The sequence below is a fragment of the Gopherus flavomarginatus genome, chromosome 6 (genome assembly GCF_025201925.1).
Source record: "Gopherus flavomarginatus isolate rGopFla2 chromosome 6, rGopFla2.mat.asm, whole genome shotgun sequence".
Classification (NCBI taxonomy): domain Eukaryota; kingdom Metazoa; phylum Chordata; order Testudines; family Testudinidae; genus Gopherus; species Gopherus flavomarginatus.
The window spans coordinates 73,218,508-73,239,432 of NC_066622.1; the positions used below are offsets into that span (position 1 = coordinate 73,218,508).

Below are 20,925 nucleotides of genomic sequence, written 5' to 3' on the forward strand. Positions count from 1 at the left end.
TGACATTTTGTCGACGGGGGGGGGCCTTCAGTCGCTCCACGTCTTCGGCAGCACTGAAGGGCCCCCTGCTGCCAAAGACCCAGACTGCCACCAGGCCAGGGCTCGCGGGGGCCCTGGAGCACCCATGGAGTTGGTGCCTATAGCCCCAAGTCATGGACACTCTGAAGGAAAAAAACCCATATCTGGTTAAATTGATGATCAGAAGGAAACCTCTTGCTTGACCTTTAAAAACTGCTTTCTTAGCAAGTTTTCTTTAAGAGATATGTCATTGTATTACTAATATATAAATAAGGGGGGAAGGTTTGAGGAGGGGGACTTCTCAGAAGGGGCTCTTCAGGGACTCTCCCTCTGGACGCATCTTGGGGTCCCCACTGGCAGACGGAAGTTTGGCCAGCGGAAGCCTGTCACAGTGCCACTCGAAGGCCACACTCAGCTTCAGTAATTATCGAGGGTTGGGGCTGTTTTACTAACCTGTTGCAAACATGTGAAAATGCTTGAGACTAAATAAAGTTTAGCTTTAAGTGAAAGCACTCTTGTGTTGTCCTGTTTGTGGCAGCCATCTATCCGTCGGACGGCCATGTCTCCCCTGATTTATTTCCTGACATCACCTAGCACAGAGTAAAAGTTACCAAAAGCTTTGGGTTAAAAGAACCCCAGGTAACACATGCACACTCACAGCTGCGCACACACATCAGCACACTCGCACATGCACACTCACACATGCACATTCACCCACAGCTAGCGGTCATGTACTCCGTCTCGCTGACCCAGCCCTTCTGAATGTGTAGTGCTCTTTCTGCGAAAGGCGGCTCTGTGGCTTCATTCCTAGCTGGGAAATCCCAGCAGCGAGTGGCTCTGTGCGGTGGTATGTACCTCAGCCGTTTCCTCAGAAACAGCTCCATGGGAGAGCAAGGCTAGTTCCAGTTCTTAGCCCAGCCAGCAGGAAATGCTGGGTTTGCAATGTAGTTACAGGCTGGCTGGAGCCCGATCCAACAGAGAGGAGAGGAATCACCCTTAGACCAGGAGCTTCATCACTGGGACTGCAAACCCCACAAGGTCTTGAACTGAGGTTAGAGTGAGGGGGACAGCGAACAGGTTGTGTCAGGATCCTGCTTCCTGTCCAGGCCTGATCCCGCCTCAGGCTGGTGGGGTTTTTCTGCATTCAGGGTTCACGCTGTGTTCAGCTCAGAGCCCTGCCTCGGCCACAGGTTTCCATCCAGGCATCTTGCCCCCTTGCTTGCTCAGGGGCCCCTTGCCAGAGAGTCCCAGAGACCAGGAACTGCCGGTGGGCGGCAGGGTTACATTTCCCTCCAGAATGAGTTTTCAAACAGTGGCGCTGGAACATTTTTACTAGTGGGGGAGCTGAAAGCCAGCCCTCTCACCTCTGTCTGCACCCCACCCCTACCCCCAGAGCAGGGCCGTGTCTACAGGAGGGGGGACCTGGACGAGGTAAGGGGACCGAGGCTGGGGGTGGGCGCAGGGCCCTCAGCCAGGATCTCAGACATGGGGGGAGCCCAGGCGCAGGGCCAGGAGTGCAGCCCTGGGTATGGGCAGGGCAGGCTCCAGACACCAGCCCAGCAAGCAGCTGCTTGGGGTAGCCAACGGTGAGGAGCGGCACGTCCAGGTCTTCGGCAGCAATTCGGCAGCACGTCCCTCAATCTCTCTTGTGAGCAGCGCGTCCCTCAATCCCTCTTCAGCCGAAGACTGAAGCGGTGGTGGTAGAGCTGCAGATCGCAATTGCTGCTTTTTTATTTTTTGCAGCCCTGAGTATGAGGTGGCAGCCAGGACTCCGCATGTGGAGCTGGGAGCAGAGGCCTGGGCTTGGGACTGGCAGCCGGGACCCCGTGCTGGGGGCCAGAAGCAGAGCCCCAGGCGTGGGGCTGGGAGCCTGCATGCGGGGCCAGGAGCAGAGCCCCTCGTAAAATCTGGGGGTGCTGGAGCACCCCCTGCATCATAGTTCCCGTACCTATGTTTTCAAAGAAACAAAAAAATTGGAGGGGGTTCCTTCAAAATGTTGTTATTTTTCAACAATTGCAATGAACATTTTTGACTCAAACAGAAAATGCACGTTTGGTTTTTCATTTTGGGGAGGTCTTTTTTCCCTGGTTTTTTTTTTTTGGGGGGGGGGATATTCGCCAGAGAGAAGAGTGACTCAAAACCTGGCAAAGAATTGATGATTTGGGCCTTGGTTCATTTCACCAAAAATTCCAGGAAAAAAAATGAACAAAACCCAACATTTTTCATATTGTTCCTGCACTTAGGAAGGAAGAATCCCATGCAATGCTACAGGCTGGGGACCGACTGGCTAAGCAGCAGTTCTGCAGAAAATGGATTACAGTGGACGAGAAGTCAGCAGTGTGCCCTTGTTGCCAAGAAGGCCAACGGCATATAGGGCTGTATTAGTAGGAGCATTGCCAGCAGATCGAGGGAAGTGATTATTCCCCTCCCTTCTGCACTGGTGAGGTCACGCCTGGAGCATTGCGTCCAGTTTTGGTCCCCCACTACAGAAGGGATGTGGACAAATTGGAGAGAGACCAGTGGAGGGCAACGAAAATTATTAGGGGGCTGGAGCACATGATTTACGAAGGGAGGTGAAAGAACTGGGGTTATTTAGTCTGCAGAAGAGAAGAGTGAAGGGGAATTGGATAGCAGCCTTCGACTACCAGAAGGGGGGTTCTAAAGAGGATTGAGCTCGGCTGTTCTCAGTGGTAGCAGATGACAGAACAAGGAGTAATGGTCTCAAATTGCAGTGGGGGAGGTCTAGGTTGTATATTAGGAAACACTATTTCACTAGGAGGGTGGTGAAGCACTGGAATGGGTTACCTAGGGAGGAGGTGGAATCTCCATCTTTAGAGATTTTTAAGGCCCAGCTTGACAAAGCCCTGGCTGGGATGATTTAGTTGGGGTTGGTCCTGCTTTGAGCAGGGGGTTGGACTAGATGACCTCCTGAGGTCTCTTCCAACCCTAATATTCTATGATTCTATGAATGGTGGCTTGGCTGCCCTGTATCCCAACGCCTAGAGCAATGGTTAAAGCCTGCGGCATCATTTCTGGCCCGGAGCTGAGGATGCTGCCCCTAAGCGGAGGAATCTGGAACAGCTGCCCTGGCGAGCTCCCACACAGCATTGGCCAAGCCTAGTCTGATACAGCCCAGCCGGGACCTTCACCCTAGCACTTAGCACGCCGGCTGTTGGCAGGGGGTCTATCTGGTGGTGTGTACGCTGCTGCTCGGTGCTCTCCAATCAGCTGCTCAACAGGAAGAGGTTGGGATCTCTGCTCCCTGCTGAACCACTGATTGGTGGCCAGCTGGCAGTAGTCTCCATGCAGCTGTGACACTTCAGCCTGGGTGGCTGGGGATTACCTGGGCTCCCTCGGGCCTTGGCCTGAAGGAACGTGCGGGGGGATAACCGAAGAGGGGCATGAATGAGGAGAGGCGGGTTAGGGGCATTGTCCTGCCAACCACAGCTTACAAAAGACAAGCCAAGGTGGTGGGGCATCAGCAGGTGAGAGGGTGCCCGTGGGCTGGGCTGCTGCCCCCCGATGCAGGCAGCTGTCCCAGCCCAGCCTTTCAGGATTGCTTTTTGCCTTCTTCGTTTGAAGCCTTGCTGTTCTCAGAGAGGGGGGCAGTCAGTCATCCCACTGAGGACAGGCCAAGAGGAGGCACAGACTGCAAGCAGACCTCGTGGGCAGGCCCAGACTACAGCCAGCTGCGACTGCTGGGCAGGTGGGAGCTGCCTGTGAAAGTGAAAATGTGTGGGACCACACAGAATCACCGGCCGTGTGCCATCTGGGTGTGTTTGTGCCCCACAACCAACCTGTCTAAACCCTGATGGGCAGGTTGGCTGCATGCTGGAGACTAGTCTGTGCCAGCCGGGAGGACAATTCGCCCCTGTTCTTTAGGGGTGAGATTGTCCAGGGGAGGAGCTGTTCCTGCTGACATAAGGTGTTGTGTGACCAGCGAGGCAAGGGTGTATCTAGCTGCATGGCTATTGTGCCTTTGTTGTTTGCGCATTGCAGAGCCCGGGCCCATTCTGGGCAGACTGTGACACACACTCTGTGCTCTCCCTTAGATGGACTTGACGTTGGTTCTTTCTTGCTCATTCTCTTGGTCTGAGCTAAAGTCTGGTCCCAGTAAAGGGCTGTGGCTGCTGCTGTGTGTGGAATCACTCCCTGGGGAGCAGGCTGCGGGCTCCAGGTTTGACACGGCCAGGGCACCATGCGTGCCCCAGCTGAGTTCTCTCTAGCCAGTGCTGGGTGAGGGTAATGGCTCTGCCCCCGCCTTGGGCTCCACACCCTCATCCTCTGGCTGTCCCCACCCAGGCGGATTGGGGAGGGCAGAAGGCGGTGAAGGGGCAGATCGGGGCGGGCTGGAGGAGGCAGGAGATGGTGAAGGGGCGGATTGGGGCGCACTGGAGGAGGCAGGAAGCAGCGAAGGGGCGGATCGGTGTGGGCAGGAGGGGGGAGGAGGTGGTGAAGGGGCAGATCGGCGTGGGCAGGAGGGGGTAGGAGGTGGAGAAGGGGCAGATCGAGGCAGGCTGGAGGAGGCAAGAGGCGGCGAAGGGGCGGATCAGGGTGGGCAGGAGGCAGCGAAGGGGCGGATCGGGGCAGGCTGGAGGGGGCGGATCAGGGCAGGCAGGAGGCAGCGAAGGGGTGGATCAGGGTGGAGAAGGGGTGGATCTGGGCAGGCTGGAGGGGGTAGAGGGTGGAGAAGGGGGGGATTGGGGTGGGCAGGAGGCGGGGAAGGGGCAGATCCGGGCAGGCTGGTGGGGGCAGGAGGCGGCAAAGAGGCGGATGGGGGGGGCAGGAGGGGTCGGGCGGTGAAGGGGCGGATCGGGGAGGGCTAGAGGAGGTGGTGAAGGGGCAGATCCAGGCGGGCTGGAGGAGACGGGGCGGTGAAGGGGCGGATCGGGGCAGGCTGGATGGGGCAGGGGGTGGTGAAGGGGCAGATCCAGGTGAGGGGGCAGATTGGGGGGGCAGGGGGCGGCGAAGAGGCGAGTTGGAGGGGGCAGGAGGCGGTGAAGGTGAGGATCGGGGCGGGCAGGAGGAGGCAGTGAAGGGGCAGATTGGGGCGAGTAGGAGGAGACAGGGGGTGTAAAGGGGTGGCGAAGGGGCAAGCTGGAAGGGGCAGGAGGCGGTGAAGGGGAGGATCAGGAGAGGCAGGAGGCGGTGAAGGGGCGGATCGGGGCGGGCAGGAGGAGGCAGGGGGCAGCGAAGGGGGCAGGAGATGGTGAAGGGGGGGATCGGGGCGGGCAGGGGGTGGTGAAGAAGCGGATCGGGGCAGTGAAGGGGAGGATCGGGGCGGGCAGGGGGCGATGAAGGGGCGTATTGGGGCAGACAGGAGGTGGCAAAGGGGCGGATCTGGGCAGGCTGGATGGGGCAGGGGGCGGTGAAGGGGCGGATCCGGGTGAGGGGGCGGTGAAGGGGCGGGCTGGAGGGGGCACGAGGCGGTGAAGGGGAGGATCGCGGCGGGCAGGAGGAGGCAGTGAAGGGGCGGATCGGGGCTGGCAGGAGGAGGTGGCTTCAGGAGGCGGCGGGGCGGGCGCTGCTGAGCTCAGCGCGTTGCGGGATGGAGGCCGGCGCTGAGGCCCGACCCCGGGTGCTGGTGGTGGGCGCGGGGCTCGCCGGGCTCGGCGCTGCGCAGCGGCTCTCCAGCTCCCGAGCCTTCCCCAACCTGCGCCTGCTGGAGTCCACGGGCCGGGCCGGGGGCCGCGTCTGCTCCCAGCGATTCGGTACCGGCCGGGCCCCGCGGGGAGCTAGGCCCAGACCCGCCGGGCTGGGGCAGTGTCCGGCCGGGGTGCGGCGTCCCTGGGGCACGGCTTGGGGAGCTGGGCCAGGCTGGGTGTGTCTGGGCCAGGCTCTGGGGCAGTGCCCCTGTGGCGTACAGCTGCCTCTTGCCCTGCACCTGTCCCAGCACCTCTCTTTGGGTGGTGGATCATGACTAGTGAGAACAACCACTCTGGGCGCTTCTTTACCCTCCCGCGTGAGGGCCCAAGTTGGTGTCCACCTGTTAGAGACCAGAATGAGACCTATTGTGGGGCTGGGGAGCTGTGCCAGGCGGGGGGGTGGCATCCCTGGGGCTAGGGAGCTGTGCCAGGCAAGGTGGGTCCGTGTCAGGCTCTGGGATGGGGGGTTGAGAAGCTGTGCCAGGCTGGGGGCAGCAGGCTGTGTATGTGCGTGCCAGGTTGGGGGCAACAGGCTGGGTGGGTCTGTGTCAGGCTGGGGGCGGGGGGGGCGGGGGGGGGCAGCGTCTCTGGGGCAGGGGTTGGGGAGTTGTGCCGGACTGGGAGAGAGGTGTGTGTGTGTGTGTGTGTGTGCGCGTGCGCACCAGGCTCTGGGACAGTGTCCCTGTGGCGTACAGCTGCTTGTTCTGCATCCCAGCATCTGTCATTGGGTGGGTGAGGGGATTCACACTGGGGCTCTTTGAAACCCATCTCTGCCTTTGAGTGGTCTGTGGGTAAATAATCATGACTAGTGAGAACAACCACTCTGGGCGCTTCTTTACCCTCCCGCATGAGGGCCCAAGTTGGTGTCCACCTGTTAGAGACCAGAATGAGACCTATTGTGGGGCTGGGGAGCTGTGCCAGGTGGGGGGGTGGCATCCCTGGGGCTAGGGAGCTGTGCCAGGCAAGGTGGGTCCGTGTCAGGCTCTGGGATGGGGGGTTGAGAAGCTGTGCCAGGCTGGGGGCAGCAGGCTGTGTATGTGCGTGCCAGGTTGGGGGGCAACAGGCTGGGTGGGTCTGTGTCAGGCTGGGGGCGGGGGGGGGCAGTGTCTCTGGGGCAGGGGTTGGGGAGTTGTGCCGGACTGGGAGAGAGAGGTGTGTGTGTGTGTGTGTGTGTGTGTGTGTGTGTGTGTGTGTGTGTGTGTGTGCGCGTGCACCAGGCTCTGGGACAGTGTCCCTGTGGCGTACAGCTGCTTCTTGTTCTGCATCCCAGCATCTGTCATTGAGTGGGTGAGGGGATTCACCCTGGGGCTCTTTGAAATCCATCTCTGCCTTTGAGTGGTCTGTGGGTAAATGATCATGACTAGTGAGAACAACCACTCTGGGGTCTTCTTAACCCTCCCACATGAGGACCCAAGCTGGTGTCTACCTGTTAGAGACCAGGATGAGACCTATTGTGGGGTTGGAGAGCTCTGCCAGGCTGGGGGGCAGCAGGCTGGGTGTGTCTGTGCCAGGCTGGGGGAGGGCAGTGTCCCTGGGGCTGGGGGAGCTGTGCCAGGCTGGGTGTGTCTGTGCCAGGCTCTGGGGCAGGGGGTTAGGGAGTTGTGCCAGGCTGGGGGCAGCAGGCTATGTGTGTGTATGTGCGTGTGCCAGGTTGGGGGGCAACAGGTTGTGTGGGTCTATGCCAGGCTTTGAGGTGGCATCTCTGGGACGGGGGTTGGGGAGCTGTGCCAGGCTGTGTGGGTCTGTGCCAGGCTCTGAGGTGGCATCTCTGGTGCAGGAGGGTGGGGAGCTGTGCCAGGCTGGGGGCAGCAGGCTGGGCAAGATTGTACCAGTGCTGTGTAATGTTTCCCCTGCCTCCTAGGGAGTGAAGTGGTGGAGATGGGCGCACACTGGATCCATGGACCCTCCAAGGAGAACCCTGTCTTCCAGCTGGCATCTGACTATGGGCTGCTGGACGAGGAAGCCATGTCCGAGGAGAACCAGCAGATCGAGGTGGGAGGCCACCCCCTCCTGCCCGCAGTGTTCTACTCCAACGCGGGGCGAGTCCTGAGCCCAGAGCTGGTGGAGGAGGTGAGGAACCTGTTCTCCACCCTGCTGGACCAGACGCGTGAGTTCCTGCACATGCCGCAGGTCTCTGTGCCCAGTGTGGGCGAGTATCTGCGGAAGGAGATTGCCCAGCAGGTGAAGGAGTGGACAGACGACGACGAAACCAAGTGGCTGAAGCTGGCCATCCTCAACACATACTTCAAACTGGAGTGCTGCGTGAGTGGGACCCACAGCATGGATCACGTGGCGCTGGGGCCCTTTGGGGAGTATGCCATGCTCCCCGGCCTGGACTGCACCTTCCCTGGGTGAGTGGGGCAAGCTGGGGCTGGCTGTACTTTCTCAGCGCTTGCAGGCTGTGAGAGCAACCTGGCGCAGCATCTGCCCATCCTAAGTAGAGTCCCGCAGAGTGGGAGAGCCCAGCTCCCCCTTCCAGGCTTTACAAATAGCCCAGCCTCCGCTTTTAAAAACAGCCGTGCAGAGCAAAGGACTGACTCTTAGCCCTCTGCCCGCAGCACAGGGAGCCTGCAGTCCCAGCTGCCCCCCAAGCCTGGAGCTGGCAAGGGGAAGGCGAGCTGGGCTTTCTCCCATGGACGGCAGTGGGAAAGGCTCTTGCAGGTATTGCACTGGGCCCAGTATTACAGGGGCTGCGTCCCTTGTTTAGGAGGAGCTGAGAGCTCTTTCCCGAGCCAGAGGGTGACTTAAAACGGGGAATGCAGGCAGGGGAATGTTTCCATAGGGCTGTGTCCACGGACAGCTGGGAGCACGGCCCTGGCTGCTCAGGAAGCAGCGACCTTGTCACAATGTTGTTTGTGCCGCTGTCCCAGAGGGCAGCGTGTGCTGTGGCTTGCCGAGCCGAGGGACATGGGCTCAGTGCCGCTCAGCAGGTAGGAGTGGCCCCTGGCGTGTCCAGGGCGGGCTGGTGTTACCCTGCACTGCCAGATGCTTGGCTTGTCCCCTATGTCTGTGCAAAGCGGTAATAACACTGCCAGCTCACTGGGTGGCAGGGTGCGGAGCCCAGTGTATCAGCCCTGGGGGCAGGGGTCCTTGTGGTGGTGCCATTTTGGGGAACACTGGCTGTAAAAGGAGGCCCCCCCACACCCCTAGAAAGTTGTGGAAATGCTCATGCATTGTGTCTTCCACTGGCATGCCTGTGCCCGTCTGTGTGTCTGTCTTCTCCACTCCTCTGCTTCCCTCTCTGGGTATTTCTCTGGTCTGCCCTGCACAGAGGGAGCCAAGCAGTCATTCAGTTGCCCACGTGCTGGGGCACCCCAGTAGTCCAGGGCAGCTCCAGCAGCAAGGAGGGCTGTGAGGGGGTGTCAGGCTCCTCTAGGGAGCAGAGAGGGGGTGATTTAAAGCCCACTCTGCTGCCCCTCTCTCCTAAACCTGGTCTGGGGCACTGGGGCTGCTCTGGGCCTTTCCCTGTGGGGAGGCAACTGAACTTGCGTGTGGGTCTGTCTGAGCTTGGGAAGGAGGCCAGTGGCCCCCAGCGAGCCTCGGGCTGATGTGCTGGCACTGGGCGCTTCCTCTCCCGCAGCGGCTATGGAGGCCTGCCGGACTGCATGCTGACCTCACTGCCCAAGGAGAGCGTGCTGTTCCACAAGCCAGTGACGGTGGTTCGCTGGGGCGGCTCCTACCAGGAGGAGAGCCAAGAGGGGCGGACGTTCCCGGTCCAGGTGGAGTGTGAGGACGGCGAGAGGTTCCTGGCAGATCACGTCATCATCACGGTGCCTCTAGGTGAACCGCCTCGCGCCCCCTTGCTCCCAAGTGCCTCACTTCCATCTGTTCCCACCGTGGCTCCTCTCTGGTGAACCAGATGCTGCCCCGTGGGTGGGCTTGGCTGGGCCCTGCCCTGCCTGGGCTCACTGGCTTGTCTTCTGCCCACGGGAAGGGCAGCTCTGCCCTGATGTCCCAGCAGTGGCATTGTCTCTCCTTCCAAACTGAGCCCTGGTGAAACCTCATTGCGGGGTGTTTCGCCAGGGAGGAAGGAGCTCTGATAATAACCCAGCCTTCCCTCCCCCACCAAGGGGCTCTGTGCAAGAGAAACCAAATCGAACTGCATTGTAAAACGAACACAAGCTGGCTTGATCAGTCCGACAGATCCCGTTCCCCTCGCTCAGCTGTCCCCTGGGCTGCGCTTTGCTAGATCTACTGGCCCCAGAGTGTCTCAGGGCAGAGAAGACCCAAACCTCCAGTGTCAAAACCCAGGAGGAGAAAGCCCCTTGGGTGGTATCTCTATACTTCCCAAAGAAGCTGAGGGGCCCATGTCCAGCTGAGCAGAGAGCACAGGCTAGGCAGTACCAGAGGGCATTCCAGCACTCACGCCCAGAGGGAGTGGCAGGATAAATGGGGGCAGCCCATGTGCACACTGAGGGAAAAGCCTTCTAGCCAGTCAGACTTGAGAGGCTTCCCATGGGGAGGGCTGGCCCGGAAGGGCACGCAGATCCCTGCCCTGATGCTGGGTGAACCCGATCAGTAATCCCCCAGCTGGTTCCCGCAGGGGGCAGATGTGAGAACTCCCCCACCCCAGAGACCCAGTGTGCCGGGCCCCTGTGGGCAGACACATGGCTGCATGTCTCACCAGGGGCCCTGAAGACAGCCTCGCTTTTGGAGGCCCCTTGATGGATTGTCTATTTTGGCTCACGGGTTCCTACCATCCAGGCCTGCCCCTTGCCGGATGATCGCAGACACCAGCAGTGGGTCGCAGTGGCCGCAGCAATGTGACAATGAGGTGCCTGCGGACCCAGCACTTGGGCACATGTTGTGCCTGCTGCTTCAGCACCAGGGTGGATTTGATTTAAATCAAATCACTAGTCAGGGAGATTCGATTTTAATCATGGATTTCTACATAAAAGTGCATTCTTGTTGGTTGTTACCAACCTGAAGATCCCGCATGTTCAGACATGTTCCTTTCATCATCTTCACCGCAGCTTCTTCCTGAGAAGGAACACTTCTCGTGATGTTACTTCATTTGGGAAACCAGGCCTTGCATTTCTTTGTTGCACTGTTTGCCTTTTGCACACGTCTATCTTACTCACAGGTAGAGGAACTTCATTAAAATATTCCCAAACTGGGTCTCTTTTATGGCCTGCTGCTTTATAGGTTTTCCCTTCTAGTGAGAGAATGGTATGGTAGATCTCAGATCAATGAAGGCTACACTCAGAAAGACCTCAAGACTTCTGGAATATGCTGCTCAAACAGCTTTCACTTTTGTTTCTGCTTCCTGTCCCTCCATTCTCCCATTTATCTCCAGACTTCTTATCCTTGTCCAGATCTATTCCGCCCCCAACAATCTTCTTCCTCATTGAACTTTCTGAAACTTTTCACTTTTAGAGAGAGGTAAGGGATTGACTCTGTGTACACAAATTTGCAGAGGAACAATAGGATTGAGGTCTGTTGTTTCTCACTTCTATATATTTATTTATATATATTAAAAACATTTTTGCTCTTAACAAGCATGTTATCTCTGGAGACACAAATCCACAGTTTGAGAACTGCAAAACTAAGCATCTCTGATGATATCTTCTAGACTGAGCACCGAGTCCCATTGGGTAGATAGAAAGATTAACCTAAATAATCAATACAGAAGCCCCTGGAACCACATAAGATTGAGTCCCTAACCCATGAACTATTGGAGCTCATTTACAAAACTTTTCTTAAGCATTGCATGAATATATTGTCTCTTACTATAGAATTAGAATTTATAATCCCTATTCCATGATGAGATATCTTTGATCAATAATGTATCTTAATTAAAACTAACTTTTAGGTAGGTTTTTCCTCAAAAAGCATTTTATCAAAAAAATCTGATTTAAAATTAAAAAATCAGATTTTTTGTTTTTTGTTTTGTTTTTTTTTAAATCATTGATTTGTATCCACCCTGTTCAGCACCCACCAAACATGTGACTCTGGGCTGTGCCAGCCACGCCCGCCCTCACCAGCTCCATCCTGCTGTAGCAGAGGCGCTGACAGCTGGGCAGTGCAGGATGGAGTTCTCCCAGCCAACAGCCCACGACCGGAACTGACTCCCAAGAGCAATTGGGTGGGTGTGGAATTTAGCCAGGTCCCTCTGCCCTGACCTGGTCTCCCTGCAGCAACTGCACGCTCAGGCTGTGAATGAGGCTGAGACTTTGGTGCTGGGTGGCATCCATGCCATGCTTAGTTATACAGAGGCCTGGGTGGTTAATGACAAAGGACCGCGGGCTATCACAGCCATGTATCCAGAGCAGAGAAGTGGCCTGGCCACTTCAAACAATGCTTGTGTCTTTTATAAAGAGCCAAGACTTGGAGGGCGCTGGGATGGTTGGTAAGGCTGCCAGGAGGCGCGTATGGGTCAGTCTGCTCTCTGTAGCAGAGACCAAGGCGAGGGGCTAGCTCCCCTTCTGCAGTGTATCTCAGCGTGCCAGTGCCCAGGTGAGGTGGAGCCTATCCAACGGGCTAGGAGGCAGCTCTGCCAAGGGTACCGTGAGGAGCAGGATTGCTGGCTGTGGCTGCTGCAGCAGTGCCAGGGGTAGCAGCAGTTTAACTTTCTCTGACCAAGCCCAGGAATCAACCCTGCTGCCACGCTGGGTATAATCTCAGTGGGGACAGATGCCTGGCAGCCAGGATGTGCCAGTTCACCACATACAAGGGGAACAGAAACCCCAGGAAGCTTAGGAAGGTCAGGGGGCGGAGCGCATGCTGCTCAGCAAGGGAGCAGGGCTGCCCAAAGGTGGGAGCAAGTGGGGCAACTTGCCCCGGGCCCTGCAGGGGCCCCCACGAGAATATAGTATTCTATAGTATTGCAACTTTTTTTTATGGAAGGGGCTCCCAAAATTGCTTTGCCCCAGGCCCCTGAATCCTCTCGGCTGCCCTGCAAGGGAGAGACACAATGAGCTGTCAGCCCTGCTGAGCAGCCCTTGGCAAGGATGCGGAGCAGCTGCGTGAAAGCTGAGGGGACCCGCCGAGGAAGAGCGAGGGTAGTGGCTCTGTTTGCAGCGCTGGGAGGAGGCTGGGACATTTGAGTCCTGCCCGCCCTGGCAGGGCCTCCAGACAGTGCCTCCTAGCTGGTTAAGGGGAAGGCCATGGTACTCGGAGCTGTTTAAAAATGCTGTTTGTCTCCTGTTTCAGCCCAGCACTGGAGAAGGAAGCTCTCCACACCCCAGCTGAGTATGTGAAAGGCTGAGAATGCACCATCCACATCTCAGCTAGCCAAGGAGTGCTCCCCCAAACGGGACATCCCTGCTGTCTCTGCAGCAAAGAACCGCACCCTTTAAAGCTCTTTCAGCCTCTGCCTATCCTACAGGAGCAAAACATGACCCAAGCCCATTGTCTTCCCGATGGTAGGGCCCTGGATGGATGGCTTCCTGCCCCGCCCCCAGCCAAGCAGGGGCAGGGCTAACTGCAGTCAGTCTGGGGGTTAAATCTAGCCTGTCCAGCAAAGTCCTGCTCTCTCCCCTGAGTCAGATCCCTTCTTCAGCATTCAGGAGGCAGCAAACACTTTTCGTCGTCGTTTGGTTCTTGAAAAGAATTTATCCAGGAGACTTGCAATGTCCAATCAGAGGTAGAGTTCTTATGAATGTGCAGAAATGCCAAGTGATTTAGATGTTCTTGGCCCATTGTCATTCGCAAATAATTTTTCAGTCTGCACAGGAAACTGAATGATCGCTCAGCAGTGCAGGTTGTAGTCAGAATTGCATAGCACAATTTCAGGAGAATTGTAACTTTGGACAAAAACGTCACTCAAGCCTTCATTTTGTTTCAGAAATTGCTTCACTTCGCTCACCAAATTAAACTGGCAATTTCTCGATCTGCAAATATCACTCAACATTTCTAAATGAAGAGAGAGCCTCTCCATGTTAATGTCACCATGGAAAGCGTCACTTATTGGGACACTGTCCTGTTTTGAGCCATTTACTGCATCAGTTATATGCTTCTCCAATTTTACTGGGAATGTAAAGCTTTCTGTTGAAAACCTCTCTTCAATTACAACTTTGCAAGCATCAATGATCCTGACATACGTTTGATGAAAATATGTTTGGGGTCACTGAAAGTGTGAGGAAGGCTTCCTTGGTCAAGTCATCTTGGTGGCTTGTGTTTTCTCAGGAATGTAGGGTCAAGTAAATAAAGATTTCTTGCCTTACCTGCTGTTGTTTCCCAGAAGTGATTGTATGATGAGTCGATGTGCATCCCACTCAACACCTCTTGTAACACGTTCTTCATAATGCTTGCCAATGACACGTTTGGGCTTTGAATTTTTGCATTAACTTTTTCTACAGAACCCATGGATTTCAGAAGAACTGTTAAGTGTAAGGTACATTGAAAAAGATTGAAGTTGCTTCAAGAATCCACTGCATTTTGAGCCAAATTAATCTGAAGAGTGACTAAATTCATCCAGGCAGTTCATCATGGCCTCTTAGTTGTTGAGCAGTGATTTAATGCTGCTGATTCTTAGTGCCCATCTTGTTGGGCACAGTGGTCGTAAAGAAGGCTCCCCTTCACTCTGAAACTCTCTGAATGCTGTCATACGCTTTGATGACTGCCTGCGGGCATTGATGAGCTCTTTCACCATTGAAAACATATCACCACATTCTGGAATATTATGCAGGGCATCCTGCGTGGCAAGGTGAAGGGAATGTGCAGCACAGTTCATAAATTCCACTGTCGGCTCTCAAGCCTTCACTCTGGCTTGGACCCCACTAAATTTACTGGACACATGACTGGCTCATCCATTACAATGGCGTAAAACTTAGAAGCCTTTATCTTTTGCACAATTTGTCTTAGCACCATTATTGCCATTGTTTCGATTATTTTGTTAAAAACCTCATGTGACAGCCACTTGTATTTTGTGCAACTAGGCCACTGTCTCAGTTCCTCTAAATCTGTACTGTATAGCAACAAGGGCTGTATCAAAGTTGAATCTCTCATTATGTCTACGTAATGCTATGCCTTGTTGAGCTAGGTACTGAACACTGTTAAAAATGTTGTATAGTGCATTCCTAGCTGATTGTGGTTCTTCTCTGTAACTGGCTGACATCAGTGCGGAAATATTTACCTGCGATTGCAGAGCAGCATACTTCATTACCACTTCCTTGTGACAGCAGGATTTTTTGTGTGATGTAAAACCACGCAATGCGTATCTCCAGTCTTGGAATCCAGATTAAATGTTGATTCGGCCTTCATAGAAAATATAAAGATCATCTTTTCAGAACTGTTTTTGCAGACTGATCAAAAAGCGCCACAAGTTTGCAAGGGCCAGTTTAGAAGTGGAAAGTCAGAAGCAGCACTTGCCTGCTTCAATACATTATATTTTGTTGTACGCTTATACAACCAATTATATACTTTACTTGAAAGAATATAAAGTAATCGAGTATTGTGCTAAACACAATCATACCCCAAACTGACCACCAAATTGAAGTTGTGTGTTTTTCCCCTCAGGCACTCAAACAGTATACGGATGCCATTCAAATGAAGCCGGATTAGGGCCATACTTGTAAGAGATGCAGCTGTGCAGAGCGGGTGAATTCATGACACAGACTTTCAACCTTCTGCTTAGACAATGACGAAAATGATGTGGGTCTCCATCACAGTCCCACATCATTGTATATGCAGACTGTTGGAAGACTGCACGTTGCAAAAGCACCTTGATAATTTAGCCTGTTTTCACGACACAGGGTTGCGCTACCTTAAGAAATAAGGTTAAGCGTGCCCTTCAAGTTGATGCTTAATGGACAATTGTGAACAGACCTATTGTTCATATCAAAATGTATGTACAATATAAGCCCAAACATTGGTGGAGCCTGGCCCACATTCCTGAATAGTGGTGGAGCATGGGCACCACAGGCCCATGTAACTCACTGCCTATGTTCGTAGGGTTCCTTAAAGAGCATCATGAGACCTTTATCGACCCTCCGCTGCCTCCCCGGAAAGCAGACGCCATTAGACAGCTGGGCTTCGGGACAAACAACAAGATCTTCCTGGAGTTTGAGCAGCCGTTCTGGCCACCAGACTGCCAGCTGATCGAGGTTGTCTGGGAGGACGAGTCTCCTCTGGTTGAGGCTGGGACTGACCTGCAGGCCAGCTGGTTCAGAAAACTTATCGTCTTCTTGGTCCTCCAGCCGCCGGAACGGTATGTGGGGGCCTGAATTGAGGCGTGGTAACTGGCTTCTGGGGGTGCTCTGGGTTAGAACAGACGGTACAGTTCAGCTCACAAGAGTGCCACACACCAGTCCCACACTTCCCTGTCATTCAAGGGACTGGTTCATGGCAGTGTTGTGGCCTTTTCTCACTGGAGCCATCCGCAAACTCTACCCACTCAGCCCCTTGAGAACTGTCAGTACCCAGTGTGACAAAGTTCCTCCTGTACCTTGGTGGGTCCTGCGCTTATTGGCAGATTAGCTCACCTCAGTGATCTTCCCCACAGTCTGGGTCAACTTCTCCTGTGTCTGATCAGGAGTTGGGAGGTTTGGGGGGAACCCGGGCCCACCCTCTACACCAGGTTCCAGTCCAGGGCCCTGTGGATTGCAGCTGTCTATAGTGCCTCCTGTAACAGCTGATGACAGCTACAACTCTCTGGGTTACTTCCCCATGGCCTCCTCCAAACGCCTTCTTTATTCTCACCACAGGACCTTCCTCCTGGTGTCTGATAATGCTTGTACTCCGTAGTCCTCCAGCAGCACAGCATCTCACTCTCAGCTCCTTGCACCTCTTGCTCCCAGCTCCTCACTCACACTTCCTCTCCTCTGGCTCCCCTTCGCCTGACTGGAGTGAGCTCCTTTTTAAACCCAGGTTTCAGAGTAGCAGCTGTGTTAGTCTGTATCCGCAAAAAGAACAGGAGTACTTGTGGCATATTAGAGACGAACAAATTTATTTCAGCATGAGCTTTCATGAGCTACAGCTCACTTCTTCGGATGCATAGAATGGAACACACAGACAGGAGATATTTATACATACAGAGAACATGAAAAGGTGGAAGTATGCATACCAACAGGAAGAGTCTAATCAATTGAGGTGAGCTATCATCAGCAGGAGAAAAAAAACTTTTGAAGTGATAATTGAGATGACCCATAGAAGGCGTGAGGAGAACTTAACATAGGGAAATAGATTCAATTAGTGTAATGACCCAATCATTCCCAGTCTCTGTTTAAACCTAAGTTAATTGTATCTAATTTGCATATTAATTCGAGTTCAGCAGTCTCTCTTTGGAGTCTGTTTTTGAAGTTTTTTTGTTGCAATATTGCCACCTTCAAGTCTGTCACTGAGTGGTTAGAGAGGTTGAAGTGTTCTCCCACTGGTTTTTGAATGTTATGATTCCTGATGTCAGATTTGTGTCCATTTATTCTTTTGCGTAGAGACTGTCCGGTTTGGCCAATGCATATGGCACGTGATGGCATATATCACGTTGGTAGATGTGCATGTGAGCTGTAGCTCACGAAAGCTTATGCTGAAATAAATCTGTTGGTCTCTAAAATGCCACAAGTACTCTTGTTCTTTTTAAACCAGGTGCCCTGATTAGCCTGCCTTGATTGGCTGCAGGTGTTCTAATCAGCCTGTCTGCCTTAATTGGTTCTAGCAGGTTCCTGATTACTCTAGTGCAGCCCCTGCTCTGGTCATTCAGGGAACAGAAAACTACTCATCCAGTGGCCAGTATATTTGCCCTCTACCAGACTCCTGTACCCCACTGGTTTGGGTCTGTCACACCAGCTAAGTGGACAGGATGCCAGAGAATACAGGGCAATTAATGTTACTGACCAGGCCTTGCAGAATTGATTTGTCCACTCCTGTTTATGTAAAACCCTTGGTTCTTGTCCTTGTAGCAGCACAGAGAATTTTCTGAGAGTGGGCCAAGTATCACTAGTTCAGTGTTGCCCTTCTGAGTCTGCCAACAGGCAGCTCCAGTGCTGCTCAGAGCTCTGCCAAGCAGCCGCAGAGTGCAACTGTGGCCCTAAGAGCCCCTAACACCCACTAGCATAGGTTACGCTGTCTCCCATCAGACCTTCCAACTCACTCCACCCACCCCTCCATTGTCATGGTATTTGTCCAAAGGGTTCTGTCACCCCTGAAAGCATGAAACCAGCTTTCTTGCCACCCTGAGTCTGCCCTGCTCCCAGCAAAGTCCAGGCCCACAGCTATTTCCTACCTGTACCAGTGACTCACCACACCTGGGAGTTTTGGGCCACAGCACCTGCCAGCTGTGCCTCAGTTTCCCTGCTGGCTGAAGCACCAGCCTGCAGGTTTCCTAACATTGCCAGATTCCCAGCAGCCATCTTTGCTTTCAGCGGAGTTGTGGCCCCCAGCTGTTTACCTAGTTGTACCAGGGTCCCACCATGCCTAGCAGATCCTTTCTCTGGAATGAAGCTGCTCACCTGTCTTTTCTTAGGTATGGGCACGTCCTCTGTGGCTTTATTGCTGGGAAGGAATCTGAGTACATGGAGACCCTCAGTGATGCTGCAGTTCTTACGGCCTTAACTGATGTCATCCATAAACTGACAGGTACCCCCCCTACTGGCCCACATGTGAACTCTTCAGTTCATTGGCCTGAGCTTTCAAAGGGACTAGTGATGTTGGGGCCTCGCTGCCTGGGGTCTCAGTTTGACTTCCATTAAAAGGACCTGCTTTTCAGCAAGTGCTGAGCACCCTCCTTCTGGAAATCAGGCCTCTCCCTGGTGCCTCCAGCTGAGGCCCCCAAAAGCACTAGTCCCTTTTGAAAATGGAGGCCATGAACCAGAAGCCAAGGGCTCCACGCCGTCGGAGTCCCACCATAGGAAGCGAGCCACCCACCACGCAGGGGAGAGCTCGCCTGGGGTGACGGCAGCTGTTGAGATTCCAACTTTGCTGCATTAGGTGAAATGCAAGGCCCTGCATTGCTATGCAGAGCTGACTGTGGAGGCAGGCGCCTGCAGGATGTGGAACAGTGAGCTGGGCTCTTCAGCCATGTCCTGGTTTGTAAATGATGCGTAAGCAGGTGGCATTATCCCCCTCCTCATCTGCTAGCACAGCTCCTGCATGCTGGGTGGGATCCTAAATTACCCCTTCCTGCATGGCCCCTTATTGTTCACTTTGAAGCCCTGTTATAATCCTGAACTGGAGCTAATGTGAGTCACCTGGTCTGGTTGCTAGGGTGAGTTGCAAACCAGCTCTGCATGTCTGTATAGAGTTCTAGCACCTGATGCCCTATGAATGCTGCTTGTGCTCTGAGATGCAGGTCCCCTTGCCGGGTGTTCAGCTGCTGTGTTTGTGGTGCAGGGAATCCTCACCTCGCCCCGCCGAAGAAGGTGATGCGATCTCAGTGGCACAGCGCTCCCTACACCAGAGGCTCCTACAGTTATGTGGCTGTCGGCAGTTCAGGAGATGACATTGACGCACTGGCTCAACCCCTTCCCGAGGACGCAGCTGACCCCCGGGTAATGGCTTTACTTTCACACCTGGGTACGGTAGCAAAGGAGCATAGTGTTCTGTCTGCATGGCCCGCGGGGTGAACAACTGCAGTTGCCGTGGGGGACTGGAGATGGGAATTAGCTGCCTTTGTTTGGTTGTGACGGTCCTGTCTGGTGTCTGTCTTCTCTCCACCATCTCTCCCTGCTCCCTCTGGTCTGACTGTCAGGACCTAGCTGGTGCATTGTCCCCCTCTGCTGGAGGATGGAGTGTTTCTCCCCGGTTGGTTGGCATAGCACGGGGCATTGAAACAGGCTTCGCCGCCATGGGGAAATCTCCCCCCTTGCACTAGTGCATCCGGAGCTCTGGCAGGGCTAACGAGGGGATGGATGACACACCAAATGCTGGCATTTGTCAACTCTGAGCAGGGCTAGATGTGCTGATGGCAAAAATGCCGAATCCCTGGCTGCAGCACAGCACCAGAATGACAGCTACAGCATTGGCGCATGTGCCAAGGGAAATGGGGAGGGCAGCTTGGCATTGAAATACCCAGGGAATCCACTGCTTAACAAAGCCCCATTCATCAAGAGCTAAACTAGAAGGATGTGGGATCTGGGCCTCTCCCAGCCATAATGAAGCTACAGGGCATGGGTATATTGCAGCAAAGCCCTTATGAATGGCTCAACAAAATGCTCTAGGCACCATGACCCTGGGCAGGTCACTGGGACATTTGCTGTCCTCAGCATGGGAAGTTCCATGGGAGGTGTGGTGTACGTAGTGCAGTGCATGCACAAAGCTGTGGCTGCAGTGGAGATCACCCTGGTAGTCCCCCTCCTCGGTTCTGTGTACGTCACACGTCCTATGGGAAGCTGGAGGATTATCCCTGAAAGGGGCATGCAGCCGCCTTTCCGCATGAGTCCAAGAACAGTGTGATTAACCTTGCAAGTGCTGTGCTCACGCCTGCTTCTGCTCTCCCATTGCAGCCGCTGCAGGTTCTCTTTGCTGGAGAAGCCACGCACCGGACTTTCTACTCCACTACGCATGGGGCCCTTCTGTCGGGCTGGCGGGAGGCCGACCGTCTGCTCAGCCTGTATGACACGTCTGAATCCCACCAGCACAAGCCTCGGCTCTGATGCCACTTGCTCGCTTCTCCCTGCTGCTGGGATATGGTGGCTTCTGGTTTCCAGCTCATTCCTCAACCTCCGATTCCTTCTGTCCCTCGCCGTTGCCAAGGGAAAGGGGTTAGTTCGTCTCTAGCCGGCGCGCCCACTCTTTGTGGCTTGTCTCTCTGATCTCCCTGTGATCAGACTAGAGGCAGGGTGGCAGTAGACTTGAACTCAGCACTGGGAGCTGCAGCACCCACATGGACGAGGGAGACTGGGGAATTGAAATGCCATCTAACTATGCAATGGAGTGCTGTCAGTAGTAACAAATAAATCTCTATCGTTAGGGCTTTGCGGTTGCAGCTTGTCTTCTCTGCATGCTCCTGAGGAACACGGTAGCCAGGGTGCTCCTGAGACAGATGGTGTAAATGCGTGACTCAATCCCTGAACACTCCTGAGACAGCCACTGTAAACTTGTGACCCACATGCCAGGTCTCAAGCCCTGAACACTCATGAGACATGCGGTGTAAATGTGTGACCCACAAGCCCCGCTGAAAGCAATGGGCCAGTCCCATTCTCTGCAGTGGGACATTCCCATTGCGAGGGTGGGAAGTCAGCCCATGGAAGGGCTGTGTGAAACTGCTGGCTGAATTTCCCCTGGTGTCCCCTCCGGGGCAAAAAAGTGTGGATCCTTGCCTGGCTGAGGGGGAGTGTCAGTGTCTCAAAGGCCTGGCGGCCCTGCATTCAGTATGGCCCTGCGCCCA

At 54.6% G+C, this 20,925-nt stretch overlaps 1 protein-coding gene across 1 annotated transcript; it reads left to right on the forward strand.

Moving 5' to 3' along the window:
• Window positions 1–5,543: 5,543 nt before the first annotated feature.
• Window positions 5,544–20,509, forward strand: PAOX (polyamine oxidase). Its single transcript, XM_050960198.1, has 7 exons — window positions 5,544–5,729; window positions 7,525–8,014; window positions 9,244–9,443; window positions 15,558–15,813; window positions 18,064–18,176; window positions 18,930–19,087; window positions 20,042–20,509. Exons 1-7 carry the CDS (start codon window positions 5,567–5,569, stop codon window positions 20,189–20,191), a joined length of 1,530 nt encoding a protein of 509 aa, XP_050816155.1. The 5' UTR covers window positions 5,544–5,566; the 3' UTR covers window positions 20,192–20,509.
• Window positions 20,510–20,925: the final 416 nt, after the last annotated feature.

What these genes read in the sequence shown, in the direction of transcription:
- PAOX (XM_050960198.1), top strand. Translation starts at nt 5,567, where the DNA reads ATGGAGGCCGGCGCTGAGGCCCGACCCCGGGTGCTGGTGGTGGGCGCG. An exon ending in CATCATCACGGTGCCTCTAG is followed by an intron (nt 9,444 to 15,557) that starts GTGAACCGCCTC and finishes CTATGTTCGTAG; the next exon opens with GGTTCCTTAAAGAGCATCAT. An exon ending in AGGACGCAGCTGACCCCCGG is followed by an intron (nt 19,088 to 20,041) that starts GTAATGGCTTTA and finishes CTCCCATTGCAG; the next exon opens with CCGCTGCAGGTTCTCTTTGC.